General features: G+C 37.8%; 1 protein-coding gene across 5 annotated transcripts in view; it reads right to left on the bottom strand.

Annotated features, from left to right (window-relative positions):
- The window catches only part of NALCN (sodium leak channel, non-selective), a 229,008-nt gene that overhangs the window by 155,113 nt on the left and 47,704 nt on the right, over window positions 1–26,191 (bottom strand). For 3 of the 5 annotated variants that reach the window (XM_054085381.1, XM_054085371.1, XM_054085388.1), the window contains exon 7: window positions 22,919–23,073. The exons of 1 other annotated variant lie outside the window; for it this stretch is intronic. In XM_054085381.1, the coding sequence (XP_053941356.1) occupies window positions 22,919–23,073 (155 nt within the window). Of the gene's footprint in view, window positions 1–22,918; window positions 23,074–26,191 lie in introns of those variants that run through there. One more of the 5 variants, XM_054085401.1, reaches the window with a different exon arrangement.

Genomic DNA, 26,191 nt, shown 5'->3' with positions numbered 1-26,191 from the left:
CACCTTATGATTCTAAGGTAGGACTATCTTAAACGGTTCTGATTTTTAAAAAGGGATTAGAATACTGGAAATTTCTGGAGAAAGAACCTGACCATTTTTTAGTAAAAAACATACATGAATGTCAGCAAGAATAGACAACTTTTTTTTCTGCCCTTCTGAAAATGAGAGGTTGAGTTTAAAAGAAAATCGATTCTTGTAACATCTGACTTCTTTTATTCCTGACTGTCTTAAAGAAAATGTTTGCATGACCAGATTTCTACTGGTTATCGAAAGAATTCTTGGAAGACTAGCACTAACAGACTAAGCAGCTGGCAAGTTTATTTGGAAACAAAAATCAAACACTCAAACTGCCAGTAATTTTTTTGGAGAGAGATCGCTCAAAGTTTTAATGCATTCTGTTTAAACCTTGTTTTCAATATTATCTCCTTCTGCAGAAATCTAATTTCTGATCTTTATGCGTTACTGAAAATAGCTCCACACACTCATAACAGAAATTTCGTGGATTTCTCACTGTGAAACCAATGAAACTTTTTTCCCCTCAGATATGCCTTCTCTCTTTTTTCTCAGCATCAAGTTTACCTGCAAAGATGTTTATTCTATGCGTAGGTGTGTGTCAGCTCTGTGTTTTGACTCAAAGTTGCTTTAATTTCTTATGGACCTATGATATTAAACATATTTTTCTTCAAAGCTATTTGCTAAAGTGGAAAATGTGGCATTTTGCACCGAGCCATGTGAACACGTGGTTTGAAAAGAAAGGACTGTGTATGAAAAAAAGAGTTTTGGCACTGCTCAGTGAAGCAGCTTCCCAAGAAATACAGATCAGACTTATCCCCAGTAAATTTTTATCAAAGGAGGAGCTAAACAGACCTCATTTTCCATACAAAAATAATTTTTAGTTGACGAGCTGAAATCAGAACTTTTTGATCCAAAGGCGTAAACAAGTGACATGCATAGATTTGGGGATGACTTTCTGTATGACTTCACAGTGACTAACTCTTTGCCTACTCTTCACCTTAAAAAACACCTTTGGAAGTTTGTCCATTCCCTTCACTGAAATCGAAGGCATCTATAACTATATATCACTTACAGATAAAAGCGTACATAAGGACAGTTAATGCTGGACTTTTAAACATATCTTGTTATCTTCAGTAAGATCTTTGTGGGCCCTATGGTGGCTTGGGTAGAGGTTTATATTGTTATATTATGATCCCATATTTTGCCAAACAGGAGACGAACTCCAGTGCTAACTTGGATGACCTGCCAGCACATTTATGTAATATTTTGGAAAAGAATACTATGTTCACAATTTTTAAATCACATTGCCCAAAGTCAGGCACATGAGCTGACGTTCAGATAGCTGGATGTAATCTGATTCTTTGAGATGCTGAAGGGGACAAATTCAAAATTTTCAGTCTTCTCCTGAATGCTAGTGCTTGAAGCCAAAGGGAATTTTATCTTTCCTTTAGTAGAAATGGAGTTAGATCTATGGTTCTGAAATTCTACCATAGAAGTCCCTGCAAAACATAAAAAATATTGGAAGAACAGTATATTTGATCAGTATGTTGTTTTTAACCCACTTATTAAGCTGCCTGCCACATTAAAAATAAAGCCAGAGGTTAATAGTATAAGATGCAGTCCAGAGAAGAAAGCACATCTCTTTCCAGATTCATTCATTTTACAGCATCTAGGAGATGAGCTTCCTAAATGAAGACAAATGCAATACAGAATCTCGAAAAATGTCTGCTTTCAAAACTGACCATGAGAAAGAACTGTGGTGCCCTGGCATTAAAACTCTTTTCAGTGACTCTCCTGAAGAACTTGTGGAAGTACCTACTAAATGCTTTTAGCAGGATTCATGTGCTAAGGTAAGAAATAATTGAAATAGAGGGGGAAAAAACTGCTAGCAGGCAATAGCAAGCACTGGAATAACTGAGAAGAGTGTAGAATTTGTGTCCTCTGATCTCTTTAATACTACATCAGATTAGCATCTGTAAGGAACGGTGTAGGTAAAGGCGGTTCAATCTCAGAGTGATCAGGCAATGAGCTGGACCTTCAAAGAGATAGCTTCTTGAATCTTATATTTTTTTTTCTCCAATTTTACATCATTAAAGAATTCCGTGTCAGAAAGTACTTATGGGATTGAGACACTTTAACTGCAAGTCTTGTTTTCCTTGATGAAACCACCTAAACGATCTGATTTACTCCTAGAAAAGCATAATACTCAACATCCATCAACATTGAAAAAAGAAGGAAAAATATATTTATGTCCAGTCACCACAAAATTTTCTGAGTTACCATCTGCATAACAAACAGAAAGGTAAACAGTCATGTTCCAGGGAAAGGAATACTAACAATAAATCACTGATAGAGTTTTTTTTAAAAAAAAGCCAAAACACAGCAATGCGAGAGAACATGAGTATAGAGTCATACAAGGAGAAAATGAAATAACAGTATTAGGTGGACAAGGTATGTAATGAAATCCGCAAATTTAGTGATAAAGGACTTCACTGACTGAAAACATCCAAAGATTCCCCCTCTCCTCACTATGTATTACAGCTAGGAGCATCAAACAAGTACCCAGCTTCTTTCTGTACTACTGATAGAGCAAATTGGCCTGGCAACCAGACGGCTTTCTTGTCTAACCTCACTTTAATTATTGTACAAAGAGCAAAAGAAGCTTTGCAGGGCCATCTTCTACTGATCTATCACAAATGAAAAACAAACTATGGAAATTAAAGCTGGGAGAGGAGTTGAGAGAAAACCTCTTAACTGTTTCATAGTCATGCAAAGCCACTAGCATCTCATCTCGACTCTTTAAAAAAGAATGGTATTATCATGCATAAAGTAATATGTGTGTGTTTAGACTGCACACAGATACCACCTTTTCCAAATGCTGCATGTATACACTACAAAGAAACACTGAATTTGAAGTGCAAAAAGCACCTTGTATTAGGGTTTTGCCTAGAAAACTGTTGTAGGAGGCGCAGAGCCAACTTCCACTGCTTCTGAACCAGCTAAATCGTATTCCTCAACAAAAAGCCCTTTCTTCTTTTTCTTCCATAGAGGAAGCATTCATGAGTCATGGGCTGTAGATATAACTTCTGTAAAGTAACAGATGTAAAGTAACACTGTGAAAAAATGAAATGTCACTCAGGACATGATTTGATGACAACTTAACTCTGTAAGTCTCTGAACACTATGTTAAAAGCATCACAGCCACATAACACAAAGTACTGATTTGCTACAGGCTGATTCTGTCACTTAAAAAAATACCCTTTTTTTTGAGGGTTTCACTGAAAGGTTGCACACTGCAACATGTATTGTCTGTTTGCACCCTAACTTGTGCCACATCTGGTCTCCCACCTCCAGCATAAAATTAGCCTAAATGCATTAAGCTGGTTTAAATTCAGTACTGTGTGCCATCTTAAGTGACTCCAACAGTAACACTTTCATGTACCCTTCCTCATCCCGAGTAATCCCTAATGTGTGTCTTAACACATGCCAAACCACAGCCTAAATCTACTTCAAAGCAGCACTTCTGCAAGAACTTATGTAGTCAAATGCTGTAGATTCTGTTGCCATAGATGTGCCTGTACCAAGCGTAGCTCCCTCCAACCCATGCAGACCTTCAATACTATTCCAAATAGACTGAAATCCTCAAACACCTTCCACAGGCTGATATTCCTTTGTGCAATAAATAATAATACTGGGTCATAAAATCACATCCCTGGTTGTTAGTGACATCAGATATGTGACAGAATGCTCATAGGAACTTTGGACTGAAAAAACCCACAATATTTTAGAGTTATGTTTTGGAGCCACAAGGTTGATTCAGGGCATCCACCAGTAGACATCAAAACCAACTGTACACATGGCTATATAACCATTCTGCTCCGGAAGGGAACAGGCTCGAGCAGTGTGAACATGAGTCAGTCTATATCACACTGTAGACCAAAGATCAGTGCCAAACAGATGGTTTTATTAGTTCAAATCCAGCCTCTGACTCAATTCCATAGTTCATACATGTTTTTACAGTTTATGGCTCAGCAGCACTATGCATCAGAAATATACATGGCCAAATACCTGAATGCAAATACAACTTCTGATAGTAGGAAGGTTGCAAAAAAAGGGAATATATAGGGAGTAAAACTTCCTAAGTACTTGTCTCTGATCATAAAGAAAGACAAAAGGTTAATATTGGAATTGAATAAAGTGGCTGTGAACATGAGGTAGGATAATTTTAGGCATTTTCTAATCATCAGAGACATGAAGTCCTGAAAGACTTTTTCATCTTGTTTGCCTCTAAGTTTTCTAAGTTGGGACTTCATAATTTTATGAACAATGGATATGGCACAGTTTCCTATGGTCACAAGATGGAGTGGATTAGAGTATTACCAAGATTCCTACCAGCTGAAAAGCAAGGTTCCATCAGCAAATGTGATGATATATGCCCCACAAAAAACCCCACTAAGTCCAGCAGAATCCAGTTGTTTTAAATAACTCAGACTTAATCCCCAATTAGCAAATAATAAAAAAAATGTTTATTATTTCATTTCCATTGGCTTCCTGAAGGGGAAATTTCTAAGAATGCTTCTAATGAAGTTATGCAGGAAGGATTAACACAGTGCTCTGTTCTGGAAGTTCTCAGCAACGTGGCTGATTTAATAAAGCTGGGGAAGGTCATTGTTTGGTAGAGTCTGGTTTTGTTACAAAATATTTATTTACTCCAAACTGCATTAAAATTCTCCACTGAAAATTCATCCTAAGTTGCACTTAACACACTGCCATCCTGCATCTGTCTGTGATAAGTGAATCACATACAAAACTAACAATATTCCCATACTTTGGTAAAAAATGTTCAGCCCTAACCATTCAAACAATCTAAAAACTGCTGTCAGCATAGTGGGTCAAATTCACTGATGACCTTAATAATTAACTGAAATGAAGGACTGCTTAAGGACCAGAAAGAACCAAACATGTGCTTAGAAAAAAAGAGACATCAAGAGTCTGCAGATCCACAAAAGCATGCCTTTTACGGATTTCATAGAACTTCTAAGTAATAAATGAAATCAGAAAGCACCTGGAGGAAGACAAGCTGATGGGAGGCTAGCTAGTTTGGTATGATAACATAAAGCATCATATCTAATAAACTTGGCAATGTACTTGAGAAGAGAATAGATAGGTGTGAAATCAGGTAGTTGTGGAGCAACTTATCGCATTTTGATTAGGCTTAAGCCACTTGCAAAATGACTGTAGAGAAGGGGTTAACCACAGTTTGACTAAATGCACGAAGAAACAGCATTCTTAACCGGATAAAATGACCTGGCAAAAGACTGCAAAGATGAATCTGTTCGTGAAATAACCATACAGACATCTATTAAATTAATCCTACAAGCTTCCCAGAGCAACCAGTCAAAAACTGTATTCTCCCTTCAGCATTTCTCTTAGTGCTCCAATGACTGCAGCAAACCTCCTTAGCTATTTCCAGGGCATTTATGAGTGTCAATGAAGTACACATCTGTGGCTATGGTACAATAATGGTAAGATGCTGACTTTTTAAATGGCCTCTGCAGCATGCAATTTCCGTCCACTGCCACTGCCCCCTGTGACTCACCATTATTGCTCCATAGCTCTGGATCAGATACTGAGGACAAAAAGAAAGCATCCAGGTAATCGCAGAATTATGATTCTACATGAAATGCAAAAAATGAAAATAGGAAAAAGAAAACACAGATAGAGTTTGTTCCGGAAAAGAGAACTGAATAGTAGTGAAATTGAAGATATTTGGTTGAAAAGATGATGATAGACATATTTAATTGTCACTTAACCTCAGAATTCTAAATAAAATTACTAAAAGCAGAGATGACAAATAAATATAAGAAAAATACTAATAAGTAAAATCTAGTAAATTTGGTTAATACAGAAGAATATGTAAGTAGTCCACATACCACTATAAAAACCATGCAAAACCTGCCACAGGCAGGTAATTAGAAGAAAATAATAGCACAGTTTATCAGAAGAGACATGTTGAAGTCCTGTTGTGACTAATCTATTTTATTTGAATTTCTCAGCCCCTGGGTAACTTCTGTCAAGATGAATCAGCTATATATAGAGTCAGCTCCTTGAGAAATAGAACAGATTTCTGAAGTTTTTATCTCACACACCTTACCACAGAGCAGCTATGCTCTGTGAATGGGCAGATGTCCTTGTCCCACCAGTGACTGATGAGCTCTTCCAATAGAAAATTCGCTGTTTTCATTTCCTTTGAATTTTATGCAACAAAATTTAGTTTTCCTTCTTTCAGCATCATGAATTAAGAAAGCATATAGCTAATCTGGGAACAGGGGCCCAAAGACACTCAATCTCTTTATAACTGTTCAAATTAGGTGCCGAAATTGGAAGCTTAGTTACAGCAATCTTCTTCACAGTGGAGAGAAAAAGGTGACATGTTGTGTTGTTTACTCCTTTTCAGATATGAACTGAGACTCTTAAACTGAGGGTTAATGCTAATTACCTAATGTTAGGAGGCATAATTTGTGGTCAAAATCTCTTACTGAAATGAGGCAAACTACTGTTCGTTATGGGTCTATACTGCAAGGTGATGGGAGTACAGATTTGTTGGAGAAGCAGAGGACAAGCTTCTAAAGTAGTTTTCAGATAAGAGTAGAAAATGCTGGCTGAAGTAAAGGAGGACTTGCCAAGATGACCAGTCACACCTACTGTGGAGATGGAATAGCAGGTCTTCAAAAAGTCTTAAATTCTGCTGAGTATTAAGAAGAACCTCCAAAGTAGCTTGTACCATTAATGAATCCACTGAAAATATCTGTAGAGTTTTGTGGGAAGATGGCAATTATTTGCATACTGAAACAATTCACAGAACAAAAATGCTGCTGTGACAAAGAAATCAAGATGTATTTCCCAACACTCTGTCCTAAGTACAGAAAAATACAGAAGCGGTAACTATTTGTTAGATGTGTTAAAGATTTATTCAGACCTGCTAGATACTGCAAGATCTATGTCTTAGTTTGATCACAATCAAAATTTTTGATCAGAGTAAAGAATACATAAGGTATTTAATGTTCTTAGATAATGCTTTTGGTCTTTCAAGTACTTTCTGTTCTTTCTTAGTTGGTATGAGAAATGGAGTAACAGGAAGTGAACAGTCTTACAGTTTTCTGAACAAGTATGTCAGTAGTTCACAGGGGATCCAAACCATTATACTTTTTTTTTTTTTTGCCTGTAACCGAGGTCTTTTCCAATACCACTCAGTGCGTACTAAATATTATGTTTCTTCACATGGCAATGTCATGACATTGATCATGGAGCAGAATACAGCAACTAATGAAAATTCCTAAGAACAGCAGGGAAAAGACAATTAGGGAAAAAAACCCCAAGGCAATATTTAAGTATTTGAGTAACAAAGTAATATCGTGAGACTGTGCAGTATTTAATGAAGGAGTGGCACCCATCACGTATCTGCCACAGGGTGCTTCAAGGGTAGCAGCATGTATGAAGTTAGTTACCACAGATGAGCTGATGTGGTGAACAGTCACACCTAAGCTTCTGCTCTGTGTGTGCTACCCCCCTCTAGAGTGACCATCTGTGATCTGGATTTTGTGGAATAGCATTATTCTCCCTTATTCCCCAGCAGAATTGGGAAAGTCAAGCTGCAAGCAGGTCTTGTGTTATCAAATCAAAGGTCTTAAATCAAAGATGATTTGGTAAGCTGCTCTAATTACAGTTACAGACGACATTGCATGACTATAAATTTTATTTGTAGTGGGTGGTTTTGCTCATTTCCACCAACTTTACGAAAATGCTGTTTAGGATAAAACAATCAAATTCCAGGAGGTGAAGTAAAAACAATGTATCCCATGCATTATGCCAGTGTTGAAGGTCAAACCCTGTAAACCAGTCACATACTGAAGCTCTGGTCTGAAAGTGAAAATCTTCCACTGTGAAAACAATTACCTCTATTACCCACTAACTGCAGCTTTCATTATGCAGAGCTATATTGTCTTAATGGCACTGACTGATAATTAAACCGATAGGATCTAATTTTCTTAGTATGGAATGACAGGTTTCTAATTGCCTAACTTCATGCTTTGCTTATTGGCTAAGAGTTTCCTGCTCTTTAGTGTAGCTGAAATTAGTCGCACCTTTTGTTTCAGGGCTGTTCACACTATTGTCACATCTTTAACTCCTCTTCCTATTTTTTTCACATTGTTCTCTGTTTCTTGTCAGACTGTGAGCTGTTGAGTAGCTATCCACACAAATAGTTGTTGTCTTTGATATAAGCCTTTCTTCACTTCTCATGCAGAGTGCAAACTTGTGGGCTGAGAGGTTGTTTTTTCTTGAAGCAGTTCCTTCTATTTATTTTCTTGGTAAATATTCTATTTATTTTCTTGGTAAATCCTCATTAAAGACGTGGTCTTAATGCACATTTATTTCCCTTTGACCATGGCATTCCTAGCACACGCGTCTCTGATGACTTGACTTAGCCTCTCAAAGTTATCTGACCCTTTGGTTGGCATTCTGCGTTAGAGAAAAAGAAACTTCACCCTCGATAATAGTCTTGAGTGTTTTAAATTTCACTTCCATAGGAATTATAAGTAAACAGTAGCAGCAGTACGAAACCAGACTTCCTTCATTGCATTCAGAGAGTCTGCATTATCTCAAAATCATGCTGGGAGGCCTTCCTGTGCTGGAGTAGGGGCAGCAGAAAGTAAGCATGGGAAGGTAATCTGCAGAAATAGTACTTAGATTACATTTAACTCATAATCTGCAACAGTGGGCATGGAGACACTGCAGACCCTCTAGGGGATGCAGTGCAAATGCTTCCCAGGGGGACTCTCTGGGACCTCCAGTCCTTCACAGCCAGCTGCAATGTCTCCAGCACCATGTTCCCCACCAAGCTCTGTTCCAGGACTCTATAAACCCTTATGTTGGAGCAAATAAATCCTTTCAAGACACAAAGCAGTAGGGACCAAGGGGTGGGGATATTTTAGTGGTTCAATAAGAAGCTAGCAGCTGTTCTTGTGCCACGGACCTCTACTGAATTTTCAGTATTTTTTGTTATTATGCTTGTAATCTCAGGAGAAAACTTACTTACATAGGGTTTAAGACTATGCTACTTGAGATAAATTAAGAATCAGTGTATGAAGTCATACATTGATAAGGGATGGGGAGATATGTCTGAGATGGTAAAGCTTACAGAAGAAAAAAGTATAGCGATCCAATTAAAGCTTGCATTTTACCTGCCTAAACTTTCATTTTCTTATACTATTCTATTAAGACAGACTGTCACAGTTTAGCCATGCTTCCATCTCTTCAGCTTATTATCAGTGACAGTTTATGTGCTTTTTACTTAACATCAAATAGTATGATTTATTTTTATTTTTACCATTGCTAACTCTACCACTGAAGTACTTATCAGAAAGTATATTAGAAGGAAAACATCAAAATTCTTACTTTCAAAATAATATCTAACCAGAACACATTAGTTCAGTGTGCAAACCATTCTTTCTGTGTTCCCAGGCACAGATCGGAATGAAAGAGAGAGAGAGGAGAAAGCACACAGCACAGATGTGAGATGGGTCATTAAATTCTGTGAAACATAAAATAATGACAAAAGTGATACATCAAAATATATATAGCAGAATAAGATCTTTCCACCAGGAAAGGTCCACAATGAAAAACAAAATTGAGAACAAAAGAAAAAGTAAAGTTTTCTGGAAAGATGTTTTACTATACATCAAATAATTTAGCTGCTGAAAGTAACACAGAACACCCTGAAATAACAGGGGAAAGTATGTTCCACTGAATTCCCTCAGTAGCAGTGATATTTTCTTTGACTGTCAGTACAAGACAACTGTACTAATCTATTCACATTAGTTTCACCTGACTGCCTGGTTTAATGCAAGACTCAATTATTTTGGGATTAACGTAGCAATAAATTAGAATTCTGGAGGGCTGCTCAAATTACTCCAAGTTTCCAAAACTCTACAGCTTCCCACATACCATTTGTTAGTGTAACAGAGCTAATACAGTGGACATTATTTATGCAGGTTTTTTGTTTCTCTAAACCATTGCTTAAAAGAAAGTTTTAACTAGGCAACTAAAATGGCTTCACTGAGAAAAGTGGCAAGCACACAGAAACATCAAATAGCTAATGGAGTTAACTGGAGCATTCCACTATTATATTCTTTTTTCACGTTCAGATCACTTATTCAGTTGTCTAAAACCAGAAGCATTTTCTTAGTATTCTTTTTCTAAAATCTGTGGGTTTAGGTATCTCTGTGTTACTCTTCCAACACAGAAATACAAAGAGTTCACTGTGATTATCAGTGAGAGCCAATATTTAGATCCCAGGCGTGCCCTTGGACCCATGAAGTACAACCAGTTGAAGCAGTCAGTGTGTGCCAGAACACTGCTGCCTAAGTCCTGGGGAAGGGAGACTGGATCTGCCTTCTGGTTCACATATCCCACAGAAATCAAGCAGGAATGAAGAAGTAGCAATCAAGTATCGTTCTGGTATAAGATAGTGACACAGCCAAGCGTATACCAAACAAGGACCTCAGACATGCATGTCCACCAATTGAGATGTAGCCTTTTGATAAAGGCCCACTGGAAATTCAGAGCCTTACATAATATATTTATGACACAAGTATTTCTAATCAGCCAAAACCTTCTCATTAAAGGCTCTTTGCTAATACATTCTCCAGTAAAACTTAATCAACATCACCCACACAACAATGATAGAACAGATGTGACTCCCTTCACCAACAGTAAGAATTTAGAGAGCCTGAAGAGATGGGAAATTTCAAGAACCATGCTCCCTGCTGAAGTCTGATCATTTTGGCCTTGTGCTCCCTGCAAATCAAAAACGTCCTCTTTCCTCCTTTCCACATGCATCCACAATCCACACAAACTCACTGACTAACACTGTCTTATGTTAGAGAATGTCCTTACTGTGTAACTTTTAATTAAGAAAACCTGTATTCTCAAAGTATAATGTACAGGGATATTCACTTACATATGCAGTCAATAGAGGGTTATAAAATCTGTCCTGTTAGGCTGTCGGAGCAAGTGATTTACAGAGGATAAACTTTTTTTTATGATCAAAGGAAGTCAGTAAATAAATGCCAATCACTCAGTGTTTGCTCAGGAGAAAACTCCATACTGAGGAAATTAGCATTTCTAAGACCAGTCTGCTTTTTTTTCATCATGGGAAATATCTTCAAAAATTGGTATGCTGATTATAAGGTTTATGAACCCTCGAATAAACTTAAATCTAAATGGAGAAAACAGGTATGGTGAGAACATGTCTCCAGATCAAGAAGAAACTTTGCAGAGGCAACAAAGTGGTGTAAGCGTCTTTGAGACCACCTAACACAGCAGCACAAGTGTTCCAGCAGCATTGCATCTGAACAAAACACAGACACCTCCTTTTGCAGCTGAGATAAAGCACACATAGCAATAAACCAAAAGGATTCATTTAAGGCAGACAACTGACAAGCTTAAAGTGGGATATCCTTGCCAAGCCATAGAGACAGTGGACTACCACCACACAACAGCACAACCTTGGAAACTACAGAACTGATGACGTACTTAGAAAATTACACAGCTAATTCTGAAGTTCTTCCTAATATTTCATATTCAAAAGGCACAGAAATAGGATCAAAGTATAAAGTGTACTTCGCAGAACATGGAGATTAGTCAAGGGGACAAACTTATTGATATCTGCTTTCTGCGAGTTTTTGGTTTACCAGACTCTGCTTTGCTGTGCAATGCAAGATCTTCATGTCCTATGGACACTGCCAAGGCAGGAAATATATGTGCCATACAAGCACATTTTGATAAATTAAGTTTCCCTATTCTTTTTTATTTCTGTTTCTGCTCATAAGCAACAGTCCTTTCTCGGTGCACCAAACTGACAATTAAATCATACCATCTTGCTTCTTAGACAAGTCTGAGTAATTTTCTAATAGGAAAATTAATTTTCTACACACTGCATTGTGAAATCTCAGTTCTGTCAGTTCAAGATTATACCACTAGTATTTTCTATGTAAAGGTTAAGATATCAACTAAACTACCGAGCATGTCAGCAGTGGGGAAAGGATGGACCAGAATGCCTGAAACTGTTTTAATTATTCAATTAGTAAGTTAATAATTATATTAATTGCACGTGTAGGATAAGGCGTTCAAAAGAGAAACTTTCTTGAGGAAAGGAAAAAGTAGTAACTCAGCCACCTATGTGACACAAAAGCATGAGAGGCAGTACACGAATGAGGCATCAAAAAAGTCGTGACTTGTGAACAGAATACAAACCTAGAATTTCTGAGAAAAAAATCATCGAGGAAAAGCTACTTTTGTTGCTCTGGATCACGACAAGAGTCCTTAAAACATTGTTTCTACTTGATGTATCAAGAAAATTTCAGTGAGAGGAAAATCTAATCTAAAGGACATTATCCTGTACCCTGTACAAGATATAATACTAACAATGAACACAAGCAAACCTAATGTAAGATGAACACAGCCTGAAATTCTTTGACTCACATGACTGCAAAAATTGCATTCTACTGAAGAACATAATGGGAAATTCTGTGGTTAAAACCTCTGTAGGAAGATGTGCTTTCTGAAACTAAACCTCTACACAAATTGGCATTTGGAACCTCAAAAGAAAAAGCGACTAAATAGTGAGTGGAATTACAGGTGATCATTGGGAGAAAGGAATATTGTGTCAAAAATCCTTTTTTTTGTGTTCTGTGAAAACCGAATATATTGTAGATATGCTTCTTTTTTCACTACAGGGAAGAAGAACAGGTTTAGGATCATTAAGAACTGTTTAGAGAACAGGAAAATATAAAATCAGGAGTAAAGTTAAACAACACTTCAAACAAATGTTCAAATACAGCACATGTATTTATAATGAGAAGAAATTACTAACACATTGACCATGGTAGATTGGCATTACTTCTTTTCAGTCACCCTTTGTTTAAAGTATTGAAGCGTCAGAACCGTAGTTAGAAGAATACAAAACAAAAGACAAAAACTACTTCTTCTATGCTATGAGTGCAGGTCTTTAGCTTCTCAGCCACATACAACACTGAGACAAAAGAGTCAAGCTAAAGAATAAATAGTATACAGGGTCAAGTCTAGGGCTCAAAGGAACCTCTGGGATAATTTAATCCAGCGTTAAACTAGAAAAAAAATTAAATTCATTTTCATAGCAAAGAAAGCTGAGATTTTTACCAAGTGTTTCCTGCACCAAATCCAGTAACTTCTATAAGGACTGCAGTATGGAGAGATATCAGGTGCTTTCCCTTTGACTTCCTAATGATTACATTTATAGGTACTGATGCTTACCAAATATCCATGTTTTCCTAAATACATTTGTTTACATTCAACTTCAAACCACTGAAGTGGTTTCATTAATACTTTTCATGCCAAAGAAAAAGAAACTCCAAAGAAAAAACGAGACTCCCAAAACCTTCCATTATTGATAATGAACTAAACATGGCTTTGTAAGCAGGTCCTTCAGAAGCTGCAACCAGTGAAAACTTGTGCCTTAAGTCTAATGAGGGATTTACCAGTCTAGTTTTACTAGACTCTCTTTCAACTTTCTCATTATATCTAAGAAACAAACTGAACTTGCTTACCTTATTCACAATGCCCTGCTTCATTCCTCACAGTGCTCACATCCTTCATAACAAGAGTTATTTCCCAAGAGGAACAACACAATGAAGACTGCAAACTTTTCTCACCCACATGCAGCACATGAACAATTTTCTTTACTTTTCTACACACACCAAAAAGCTGTATAACTTTCCGAAAGTGCCTATGTTAAGGTGGTCTAAGCTGTCATGCCTAGGTTTATTCGCATGCCTGCAGTGGGAATAATTGGAAGGTCTTTGGTAACAGGGGCATCCCAGAGTTGTGACACCTTTGAAGGGACTGCAGACCAAGGACAGGCCCACCCTTGAGCAGAGGATATGATTCAGAGGGACGGACCACAAGCAGAAAAGTAAGACACAAAGAATAGCAAAAAAATATCACTATGCCCTGTCCTCAGCTTCCTACACCATCCCTCATCTCACATGCTGCAGAAGCAGAGGAGTGGGGACTAGGACGTAGGGAGAAGAGGCGTGTGGATTGAAGTTCAGATAGGTGCAGGAGGAAAGGTGTTTTCCTTAGGTATTTCTTTAACCATTTGTCTTCCGTGAGACTCAATACCTGAATGAGTGATTATAAGTTTATATTCATTGGCAGTAAAACAAATAGGCGAAATTTACTAAGCAGAGATTCTCTTGCCGACAACAGTGCCTCGGCTGGGATCAGAACTTCATTGCTCTCCATCTGCAAGGCCTAGCAAGGAATTCCAGTGAGAAAAACAAAAACCTATCACTGTTTTTGAAATAAGGATTGTCACTGGTTTCTTAATCAGTGAACTAATGGGGCGTGCTTTCAGTCGGTTTGGCTCACATTTAGAAAATATGAGTTTTATTGCTAGACATTCTGAATGGCTTCCCTAATTATATTCTGACACCTTCACACATTAACACTGTTATCACTTGTCATGCTACTGCATGATGACTGCGGTCATGGATGAAGGCCTCATTATTAGGCACTTTACATGCAAGTGACTGAATCATAGAGCTGTATAAATGCAATAAGATTAGACCTATTTATCAAAGTATTTAATACTATGATGCACCTGCTAGGATAAACAGGGCATTAAGAATCCATACATATATCAAGTGCATATACCATCTGTAGAATAAAAGAGCCTGACTTTTGATGAAATCATTACTGAACCAATGCTTCTTTCATAAGAGCTCATTCTCTTAGCCTTTAACTGGTACAATTAAACTGAGATTCTAACTTAACAATTACATCCCCTCATCACTTTCTATTAGCATAGATACCAACTGACTCAGAGCCAAGGGAGCCGGACTGAAGTGGTGATGCTGATCTGCATTTCTGGCCATCTGTATCTGTGTAAAATGATGCTGGCTTCATTCAGGTAGAGATGACTGCATCAAAGGGCAGTGGGAGGAAGAAGGAGGCATATTAGGAAGCTGAAAACACCTTTGTAATCCTTTTCACTGTCAGTTGTACCTCCTACTTTGAACAAATAACCTGCAAATATAAGTTTTACCCTGTTCGTCAACACAGAATTCACTGTTCCTCATCCACATGGAAGTCTCAGAGCTGTCAAAGTAGGCACTTGCCTAGGACAACTAATCAGTCATAATCCACTTGCATGTTTTGCCTATGCCAGGGACCTGGAAAGACCAAGTAGCTGCTAGTACTGCCACTAAGAGATAAGTGTTTCGAGTGGGCATGGAGTGAAAGAGAAATCAGCCCCTGTCACCAGTGACAGGCTCTTTTCTTTGTCCAGTGGTAGCAGGAATGACAAGTTGGGTTTTAAGTGTTTTCTTTTATGTTGGTATGTCTTGCCAACATTCAGACTCCTAAGCATTAAAGCTGGTTTTATAAACTTTTATGTTAGGCAGTACACGGAGAAAACTTAGAAATAATTTTCCGTAAGAATGACAAAAAGCAGATCTTTGTAGTACGTCCTGTGGTCACCAGTCTCATGTTGCTCACTGTCCTCTGGAGACAGGAATTCCTTCTGCTGCAACCTGAAAGGGAGGGAGGTGGGAGGGAGCATGCCCTGCCATTGTCCCTACATGGGGGTGAGCAGGTCTCTCACTTTGACCACTGCACTACTATATAAAAACACAAGACACTTCTAATTTCTCTTTAGGGACCTGTAACAGTCTCCTGCAGCAAAGTTCATGATAGGAGTATCCACATAAACAAATGGACTTGTAGTTCTGAATGCTTGTTGTTTCTAGGAGTACCTAACTGGGGATCAGGTTTAGGATAACTTTTCAGCTTTTATTCCAGACTAGCTTGAGCATCTTTCTGTTTATTTGGCTTTCATGTGTCCACCAAACCTCACCACTCAACACACTACTCAGCCACTATGAATTAGTGAATTACTAGGCAACATTAAATCTCTCATGGACAAGGTACTTAATGGATTGTGGCAGAGGCACAAAATGCAGGTTCACAGCATACTATCTTAACCTTAATTCCTTCCTTCTGAACAATGGATATAATGCTACCCCAATTTTCTACTAGTCTAAGAGCAATGACTTTGCAGTTCAGACTGGTTGCACACTTGAAAGTATTCTCCCCATTATAAAAGGAACCCTAAGAGAACCAATGTAACTCTGATGTCTGTTTCAATTTATCGATAAACAAAGCAGCTATTTTGATTCCTGTACAAGTCTTTTACTAAAACAATACTTATAAGTCAATTGAAGAAGTTGACTCTGGCCTCACCGTGATGTTTTCCTTCGCAAACACTAAACAAGGTTCATTTCTAATCTAATCATGGCAGATGTTTTTCATAGTGACATAAAAAGTATTTTCTTCTAATTAGCAATTCAAAAAAACCCTCTCAACTGCAAGCATGCCAAGAATACTTAAATTCTGGATCAAATATTATAAGGGAAAAGTCCTTATAATAATAGTGGGAAATATCTGAGATCTAAAGCTCTGTTGCTGTTTCATGGTACATGAAATGAGATTTTTGTGGCTCACTGTGCCATTGAACACTGTCCACTTCTACTGTAAGGCAAGAAAGGTTTACTACAGATGTAATTTTTGTGTATCTGCTTTGAAGCACTCCTTACCACTGAACTTTCATTATTTGTCTCCAAAGTACAACATATGTGTGCTTACCTCCTGTAAGTAAATCCCTCACTACAAGAAAGATATTGAGGTCCCAGAGCATGTCCAGAGAAGAGCAATGAAACTGGTGAAGAGGCTGGAGGACAAGTCTCACGAGGAGTGGCTGAGGGAACTGGGGTTGTTTAGCCTAGAGAAAAGGAGGCTGAGGGGAAACCTTATCACTATCTACAACTATCTGAAAGGAGGCTGTAGTGTGATGGGTGTTGGTCTCGTCTCCCAAGTGATAGGTGATAGGACAAGAAGGAATGGTCTCAAGTTGCACCAAAGGAAGTTCAGATTGGACATTAGGAAAAATTTCTTCACTGAAAGCATAATCGGGCACTGGCACAGGCTTCCTAGGGAGGCGGTTGAGTCACCATCCCTGGAGGTATTTAGAAGATGGGTAGATGAAGTGCTTAGGGATATGATTTAGTAGTGGACAGGTACTGTTGTCTTTTCCAACACAGTGATTCTATGATTCCGTGATTGTAAACCAGACATTAATATGTTAGTCTTTGTCAAATACTCTCTGCAGGCATGAGATGTAATTAGTATCATTTAATAGGGTACTGGCCCTAGCAATTGACACATGGACTGATGATACAGCATAGAATAAGTTCTCCTTCTCCTTTCAGAATGATCTTTCATGGCATTAAGCTTCTCTCACTTACTTTGTAGAATATTTTTTAACATTTAAGTATCTTTCTTGCAAGACTTTGTTTTCCTTTTGAGAATATTTGAAGCAATATGCATCACTGTAAATCATGAAAAAAAACATTTTGTGAGATTACATGAAGAGTAAAATCAGTAATGTAGCTGCAAGTGTACATCTGTAGGTGATTACAGATGATTGCACCCATGAGGCATGTGGAATGATTACTAGCCAGATGTTACAAAAATCTGAATGCAAAAGGATCTGTATTGTGGGGAAAATACAGGTAAGGAAGAAAACTGCCCAGGATCCAGTGACAGCAAGTGTTCAGGCACATTTGTGTCTATGTGACACCCTTTCCAACAGCACCCAGACAGCTTTATCAGCATCCTTAGTGTGGCCCTGTTAGCAATAACTGCCTTGTTAAATATTGACTAAAGGTAGACGCACACTCAGATAAACAGTGACATGGAAGGCAGAAGTACTTGTCATAGTTCTCCAGTTGCCAGGTCTCACATGCTGTTATTCAATTCAACAATTATATTTATGCTTTTTAGACACATCAAATGAAAATACTTATGCAAATACAGTTACATGACTAATGAGCTGTACAATTATTGGGGTTTATTCACAAAACAAAGGTCATTTCTCTCAATATTTAGGTCAATTTTTTTTTTCACACTTTATGATACTGTCATGCTATCAGCTACACCCTATGGAATTAAACACAGCTAGGAAAAACACAAAGAAAAGAATAAAATCAGAAAGAAGAATCAGGCCAACTGTGAATGTTCCTGATGGCCTCAGTGGGAGAGAAGGCTAAAGGCTTCTCTAATATGAAGGAAACATCAACCTCTTTACAGCAGCCTGAATGAAAATCAGCTGAGAAGTCGGAAAAAAAGATCTTGACAGTACCATACAGGTATAGTCAATAGTAAGGAGCTTTGCCACTCACATCCACACAGCCAGCCAACCCTTTCATTCACGTCCTTTCTCTTACTCCCACTCAGCCCCACAGGTAGTATTCAAAAAATCTTTCAGGCATCCTGATGGATAAAAGACTTCATTTAATATGAAGGCTCCCATTGTGTAAGAACTACACCTATTTAAGAAGTCAAATTCTGTGTCAAACTCTTGGAAAGAGTATTAGTTTTCTACCGAGTCCTTGAAGTAGATGAAGTAGCAACTTCTTGTAGCCTCCCATCAGACAGAATCTGAAATATCTGAAGTCCCAGAGAAATAGATTTGGAGTCCCGAGGCCTTAGCTGATTGGTTCTCTGCTCAATGTTTCATTAATTCTTTGGTTTCACAAACAGGTCCAAGATAAACTTCTGTAACTGTTGCTCATAATTTTCCTAGAGTTAAGAGTCAGACAGAACTGCCCCAGCTTTTAGTAACTTCACCCTCATTAAAGATTTGACTGGCAAAGTTGGCAAAACTGATTGGTATTAATTCCTTTCTACATCCAATATAGAAATACATATACCGAAGAACAGAGGCATTAGCTGCAGATGTATGCTGATATGGCCATGATTGAAAAGTCACCTGCACACATATCAGCTGAAAGTATTATATTATAAATATATATTGAAAAGATACAGGCACTTGAGAAACTTTGACACAAATCTTATTGTATTATTGCTGTAGAAATGAAGAATGAAACCAGGTTTTGTAAAGAGAGATGCAACACTTGATGGCCTACATCTTGATTTACATTAAGATGGCCTACATCTTAATGTTAAAAGGGTTTTAACATTATCTCACCATGACAACATACAGAAATACGGCTCAGTGAAATTACTCTGTGCCGAGTGCAAAACCATTTGCTAAGTATCCCTACGAGCAGCTATTAATGAAACATTGTCAGAAAGGAAGACTGTCAAACAGGGTTCCAACAGAGTCTGATCTTGGTCTGGTTCTATTTATTTTTCACTCTTGACCAGGCTGACAGAAAATAAATTACGCTCATCAAATTTCAGATAAAAGTAAGCTAAGAGGCACTGAAAGTATTCAGGAGGAAAGAATTAAAAGTCCAGGATATCTTCGCAAATTGAGGAACTAATCTGTTAAAAAAAGAAGGTATGCTATTCAACAGAGACAAATACAAGGGTCTACATTTAACAATAAATAATTAAGTAAACAAATAAAGGATAGGAAACAGTGATAGCATTTCTTTCAAAAGGACATAATGGCTGCAACAAATCAGAAAAACACATGAATCACCCACAACATGCTGTTCTGAAGATGCAAAACTTCTCAGTGGGATGTAGAAACTGTAATAAAGTGTAAAAACACATAAAGTAATGGCTTTACTGGGGTATTCTGCCAGTACTGCACTTCAACAAAGAGGTGAATCAGCTGGTGCAAGTCTAGAGAAGGACAATAAGAATAATTTAAGGTATAAAATGTAAGTCCTGGAGCAAAAGACTGAAACATTTGGAGCTACATGGTCCAGCAGAGCTACAGAGGGTAGAAGAGGCATAATGATAGTCTTTAAAGATTCAGAAAACTTTTGTAAAGTTTTATCTCCATCAGTAGTGAATAAGGTATGAAATTATGATCTTAAATTGCAAAAAAAAAAGAAAGATTCAGGTTATACTTTAGGAAAATCTTCCTAACAGTAAAGACAATGAAGCAGTGCAATAGATTGCCTGGAAAGACTGTGAAGTCTGTTTCACATCAGAAGGGGATGGCCTAGATTATCTTGACAAGATGACTTCAAGCCATATTTATCAGCAGTCCATAACTATGCTCTTTCTTAAACAATACATACATACTTGCATAGAAGCATTCATAAACCAGATAAGTAGACCACCCAAAAACTAAAACCAGAAAACTTGAGAAATAAATATATTGTTGAGTACTAAAACATACACTATCTAATCTTTCCAATTTTCATCCCTTTAAAACCAAAGCCTTCATAGAAGTGGGAGCAGTGGATAGCCAAAATTACAGAATTTTCCAAATATCACAGAATCACAGAATCACCAGGTTGGAAAGGACCCACTGGGTCATCGAGTCCAACCATTCCTAACACTTCCTAAACCATGTCCCTAAGCACTTCACCCACCCTTTCCTTAAACACCTCCAGGGAAGGCGACTCAACCACCTCAGAGTATAAAAATCTCTGTTAACTTCTACCTGATTAGGACAGTTTGATCTTCATCTAGTAATAAAATTGTAAGAAAGCCTACCCTTTTCTTTAAAGAGAAGAAAAATAGCAGAAATTGTCCAATACAAATATGCATAGCTTGTACTTATATACAGCAAATTAAGTGGTATTAATTATAGTAGCTGCCAATCTGTTATGCTCTTGTGATTTTTGTAATGATAGATTTCAGGAACCAACAGGACAGGCTGCGTAATATCTGCAAATAAAATACCAGTGAATGTGTACAATAAAATAGTATAATTACATAGAAAAGATCTACTGCTTTACTTACCTGTTAACTACATACAAAGGTGCATAGCAAAATGGAGATTTATAAAATATTGATAAACTTGCTGGTTATAACGCTGTTTCTAACATTCCTAATTTGAGGAAGCTTATTCAAGGTTTTGTGGCAAAGCTGCTGCGTCTTATCCAGCTTTTTAAAGTTTAGTAATCAGCTTTCAATTGATGTTCAACTTAACTTCTGGCCACTGTTGACTATTTCTAGACAAAACCAATATATCAATCACAAGTGTCCTATTACCAACTTTTGCTCTTTAAAATATAGCACTCAGAATGAAATATTGATAAATGATAGGACTACAACTCAGGAGACCTGAGTTTTAGCCCTGTTATTTCAATGAGCTTCGCAGGCACCCTTGGACAAACTATTTCATCTGTCTTTGCCAACTTGCCCTGTCATTAAAAACATACTGGCCTCTTTTACTGAGCACTCTGAGCCTCATTTGGGTCATTTACCCACTGAAGCTCGTCTAAGGCATTGCAACTACTTTTCCCTGGTGAGCAAGTCAGCAGGTAGACCAACAGGCTTCAAAGCCACAAATAATTTTGCATGTCAAGATGAGAAGGGTGACTTCAGTCTAAGGCATAACCCTTCTGGCAATACATCTATCGCATGCTCCCCTGCCAACCCATCTCAAACTAGAGAAGTTGCACGTGGATGTTTTCAGCTTCTAGTGTGAACTCAGCTCACGTCCACCCAGTCACGGCACTATGCCACTACCTTCGGAACATGAAGGCTGTCTCATAGATCAGATGGAGTTATCCTTTGAGATCTACTGAAGAAAAAATTATATAAGATAGGTGCTATCAGTAGTGCTATTCAGCTAGCAGTAACTGATACAAACGTTATGCTTCTGAATCCCAGAGGAAACAGAATGCAGCCTGGTTGAAATAATTTTTTTCTCCCTTTCTCATGAGAAAAAGAAATAACGCAAATTGCAGATTTTGGTCAGAAAGTATTTAGTATCACAGAGTACTTACTGTAACAGGACTCTGAGACTGTTTCTTGTAACTCTGGCTCATTGTGTATATTCAGCAGCCTGGGAACCAACTGAAGTGATTTCAGCTGCAAAGACTTACAATATTTGAAAAAAATTTGGATTGCAGTCATTCAGTCATTAAACCCTTTTATTACCTTCAAGTTCAGCTGAGGCCAGGACAACAATCTGGAAATCAAGCCAGGAAAGATGGAAAAAACCCAGCTTATTAGAGTTAGAGAGATGGATCAGAAAGAATATGGCCTGCAGGCATGCTTTATCATTTGAAGGGACTCCCCTACCTGTGCTTATGAAAATTTACAGCTGTAGACTCCCATTGGACCTTTGTCTGTTAAATAAATGTGAGATAACCACAATATTCTGACAGAGAAACTAGGTTTTTTCTTTTGGATATAGATCTTGCCACGGCTGCCCATGCTCTTGCCACCTTTCCTGAATTACTGTTCTGCACTCATTTCCCCGTGGGGATGGCATGACACATTGCAGCTAGCAGAGAATGTATTCCCCTGGTGACTCTACAGTGTTTCTCACTGAATACAAATTACACCTATATTGCAAAATCTGCCTGTCTCCCAATCCTTTTGCTGGGTGATGTTCTGACTTAAGACAATTTGGATAGAGATTGCCACAGACACACGATCTCATTTCCTCTCTTGTCTTTAGTACTGAGAAGATTATCAAAGTAATTCTGGGTGGGTTTTTGCATGGTAATCACTACTAAAATTATACAAATAGGATTAATTATGTACTCTAAAATTAATCCTAAATAAAACACAGAAATTAGTCATTGCATTTGCATACTGGTGACAATCTATAGTCGACTCTTCTTAAATAAAGACAATGTTTTGAAGTTGTTTAAATCCTGGAATCCCAGGCAATGTAAAAATAGATGATAACTTCATCATTCCAAAGCAAGCAGCACAGCTTCTCTTTCTGGCATGTACTCTGCTTGAGCAGAATACTGATTGCACTTGATATCTTTTCAGCACAGACATGAGCTATCTGTTCTATTCATTTCATAAACATTTTTAAATGGATACTGAAATGGATGTTACTAGTAGGACAGACCTATCTCATTAAAGCCACTGTAGCCCAGCTCTTGCCTGCTTAGTCCCAGATGTTCAAGGTCCATGCATTTAAATCCAGGTGGGCACTGGTAACCTTCTTCTAGCTCTCTGGAACAGTGGGTGTCTGGGATAGCTAAATTATTCCAGGTTACATTTCTGTGAAAAATAAAAAATTAAGGTGTTACATAAACTCAACCCATAGCAAAACTAAATACTTAAAAGCAAGAGGACTAAAGTGAGAACTACATCAATTACTATTTTTTATATCTGCTGTTTTTTGATATATGTTATTTTCACAAATTAAGCACTCATTGTAAAGTGCAAGTTAACAGTCTCCTAAGATTTCAGACTTATGTAATGACAGTGCAAATACTAACAGCAGATGTTTCATACTAATGCCTAGAGACCCCCTAAAAAATGGACACTCTCCAAGACACAGAGGAGTTAACATACGTATGTTCCAACGACTCTTCAGTGCAGTTTGGACACTTATGCTTCAGGCTGCTTTGCAAATGCTGAGAGTATGTTGAACTACTGTCAATACTGTGACTTTGACTTCCACAGACTTTACCTGAGCTAGCTTTGATGCTCTTTGAAAGCATCATTATGGATGACTTGTCAGCCATCTGAGCATGTATTCAGCTTCTTGTACCTTGATCAGGCCAGGTTTCCTCAACAGATGGATAACAGGCAAGAAAAAAATTACATGTTTAGAGCAATTAGTAACTAGGTATTGCTGTGAATGAAATAGATCTCTTTCACTTTCAGGTCAGTCCAGTAATGACTTAGAAAGGTGGAAAAATCTGAACTGGTTTAAGCTGGTTCAAACTGATTTATGTTGGTATACATAACACTGAAAATCAGAAAGATTATGAGACCCGAGGCAGTACTGCAACACAGTGTGTTGGCCATTTTTTACTGCTGCCAGAGACTGAGAATCACTTGTCTTCCCAGATCCTACTGGCATCAGGGGCTGAGCTGCTGAAAAGATTCTGTCACACTGCATCACAATGGGAATTCAGGTAGAACCAGCCTTAAGGGACATTAAAGCTAATAGGAGAGGGAGGACAAGTTTGCAACTCCCTGTCCTGTCATAGCTGTGCCTGTGGCACGTACACAAGGCTGGATTCAAGCATCACCAGACTTTGCTAAGGAGAAGTTCTGGCAATTGATTCCCCCAGAGCATTTACACCACTCAGTTAATGATTGCAATACATAGTTAATGATTGCAATATATACTTGCCAAAACCAAACACTGGTCCGCCAACAAATAGTTTAGTTAAGAGGTAACCTCAGTGAACTGCCCCTCTCCATCCTGAGCAGTTCTATGTTAGGGTCTTCAAAACAGCACAGTATTACAGTGCAGAAGTGAGGATTCATGTCACTTGTGCTATGAGTCAGCTAGGTAAGAAAGAGACGGAAGGGTGCAATACAACGTAGCTCCAACTGTGCTGAACAGGCACACAGCTAAGCAACACCCATTTTTTCTCCTTGCTTGTATTTGCTCATTCAGCAAATGAAAATCCTGATTTTTGGTTCTGCCCTAGGGAAACTTCAAATCAGGCTTCAAAAGCTAATCATGATGAGTTCTGGTCTGAGAAAAAAAAAGCCAATAACATATTTCCATCCATGCTCAGGTTGATTCTGACCTCTTGATCACTGTACAGACTTTTGATATAGAAACACTCAAAATGAATTGATGAAAGTTATGAAGAGTATGCACCCTGTTGTCCTAGGAATTCAGACCACTGCTGTAAAATTCATCATTTCAATTAATCTTGCTTGTCCACAGGAAAGGTGAAACTTTTTAGATTGCCCTTCAGCATAATTAGTATCTTATTGTTCTTCTGAAAGTTCTCTTCCTTTAATCTAACTCACAGATGCATTTTAGTAACTAAATTGGGTGAATAGAAGCTTTAATTACTTTATTTTTCTTGCTTTCATACACTGCATGCCATAGGAATAGATTAGTCTAAATCTGTCAGTGTGAAACTAAAGCACTAAAGCTTCCTACACAGTTTTTCCTAGGCAATTATAAATGAAGTAACTGTATTTGCACCCATCTTGTAGTTGTTTCTTCACTATACCAGAGAGCCATACGTATCTGCGTCGATGCACACAGAGAAAAGAAGAGGTCCAGCTGAAATTTTAAATAACCCCCCGAAATTCAGCTATGTGCATAACTAAAAAGGCAGACAGACACTCAGGCGTATATATGTGTACTAGTTTCAATTTTGTAAACACAGTCAGCTCATGTCACTCAAGCACTTAAAAATTCAGCTGGGCACCTTGATTCCTTTATACTAACATATGCTAAATCATACTCAGTTGTATGCTTTAAGCATTGTAATTTATGATACTACCATCTAAAAGCCATTATAATACATAGGATTATCATAAGACAACATTTTATGAATATTTTCAGAAATGAAAATGAATTTATTATCTCAAGCAGACTCAGAACCCTGGCTACTCTTACCTAGTGAATTTTACATTATGGTTTGTATTATAAAATTCCTCAGATCCAAGAGGCTGGCAGTGTGGCCATTTTATTACAAGTATTGCTGGCTCAATTAATACAATGCAAAGTACTGGTTTTAAGTGTTTCATTTAAACCTAGGCCGTTTTCATATCACATCAAACCTGTTCTGAAGAATAAAATCTGCCTCCATGCACTGAGTATGATTTAGACTAAAAAGTAAGAATCTCTGCTTACAATACCTGTACCCACACAGATACAGCCTTTTTTTTGAACAGTGTCAGTAGGCAATATGTGTTCTGCCTCAACACATTAAATAAACATAGGCTAGTCTACACAGACTAGGCAATATTAGACATCTAGTCCAGAAGTGGGTAGAGTATTATCAGGTATTTTCAATATAAGACAATTTAAATTGTTTTATCCCCTCAAAGGCTATACTCAACATCAACTAAGCACTGAGATGCTGATTTAATTTTAAGCATCTCAAAAGTTTGATTAGATAATGTCCTTAACCATCTTGCTGAATAGGGTGCCTTGATAAAACTACGAATTTTTGCAACATGCCCAAAGAAATAATTCAGCCTGAGAGACCAACTTGATATTTCTATGCAGAGCATTCAGTGTGGATGGATTACAGCATCAACTCAACAGGCAAGATGAGAAATTAGTTCTGCATAGGAATGCAATGGATGCAGGAGACAATTGACTCCACATTGCTTGATAAAAAACCTTCAATAATAGTATTGTTGCAAAAGACATAAGACATGTTTTTAACTACCTGAGGAATGTTCT

The sequence above is a fragment of the Cuculus canorus genome, chromosome 1 (assembly GCF_017976375.1).
Source record: "Cuculus canorus isolate bCucCan1 chromosome 1, bCucCan1.pri, whole genome shotgun sequence".
Lineage (NCBI taxonomy): Eukaryota > Metazoa > Chordata > Aves > Cuculiformes > Cuculidae > Cuculus > Cuculus canorus.
This window is presented reverse-complemented; position numbering and strand designations above follow the sequence as displayed.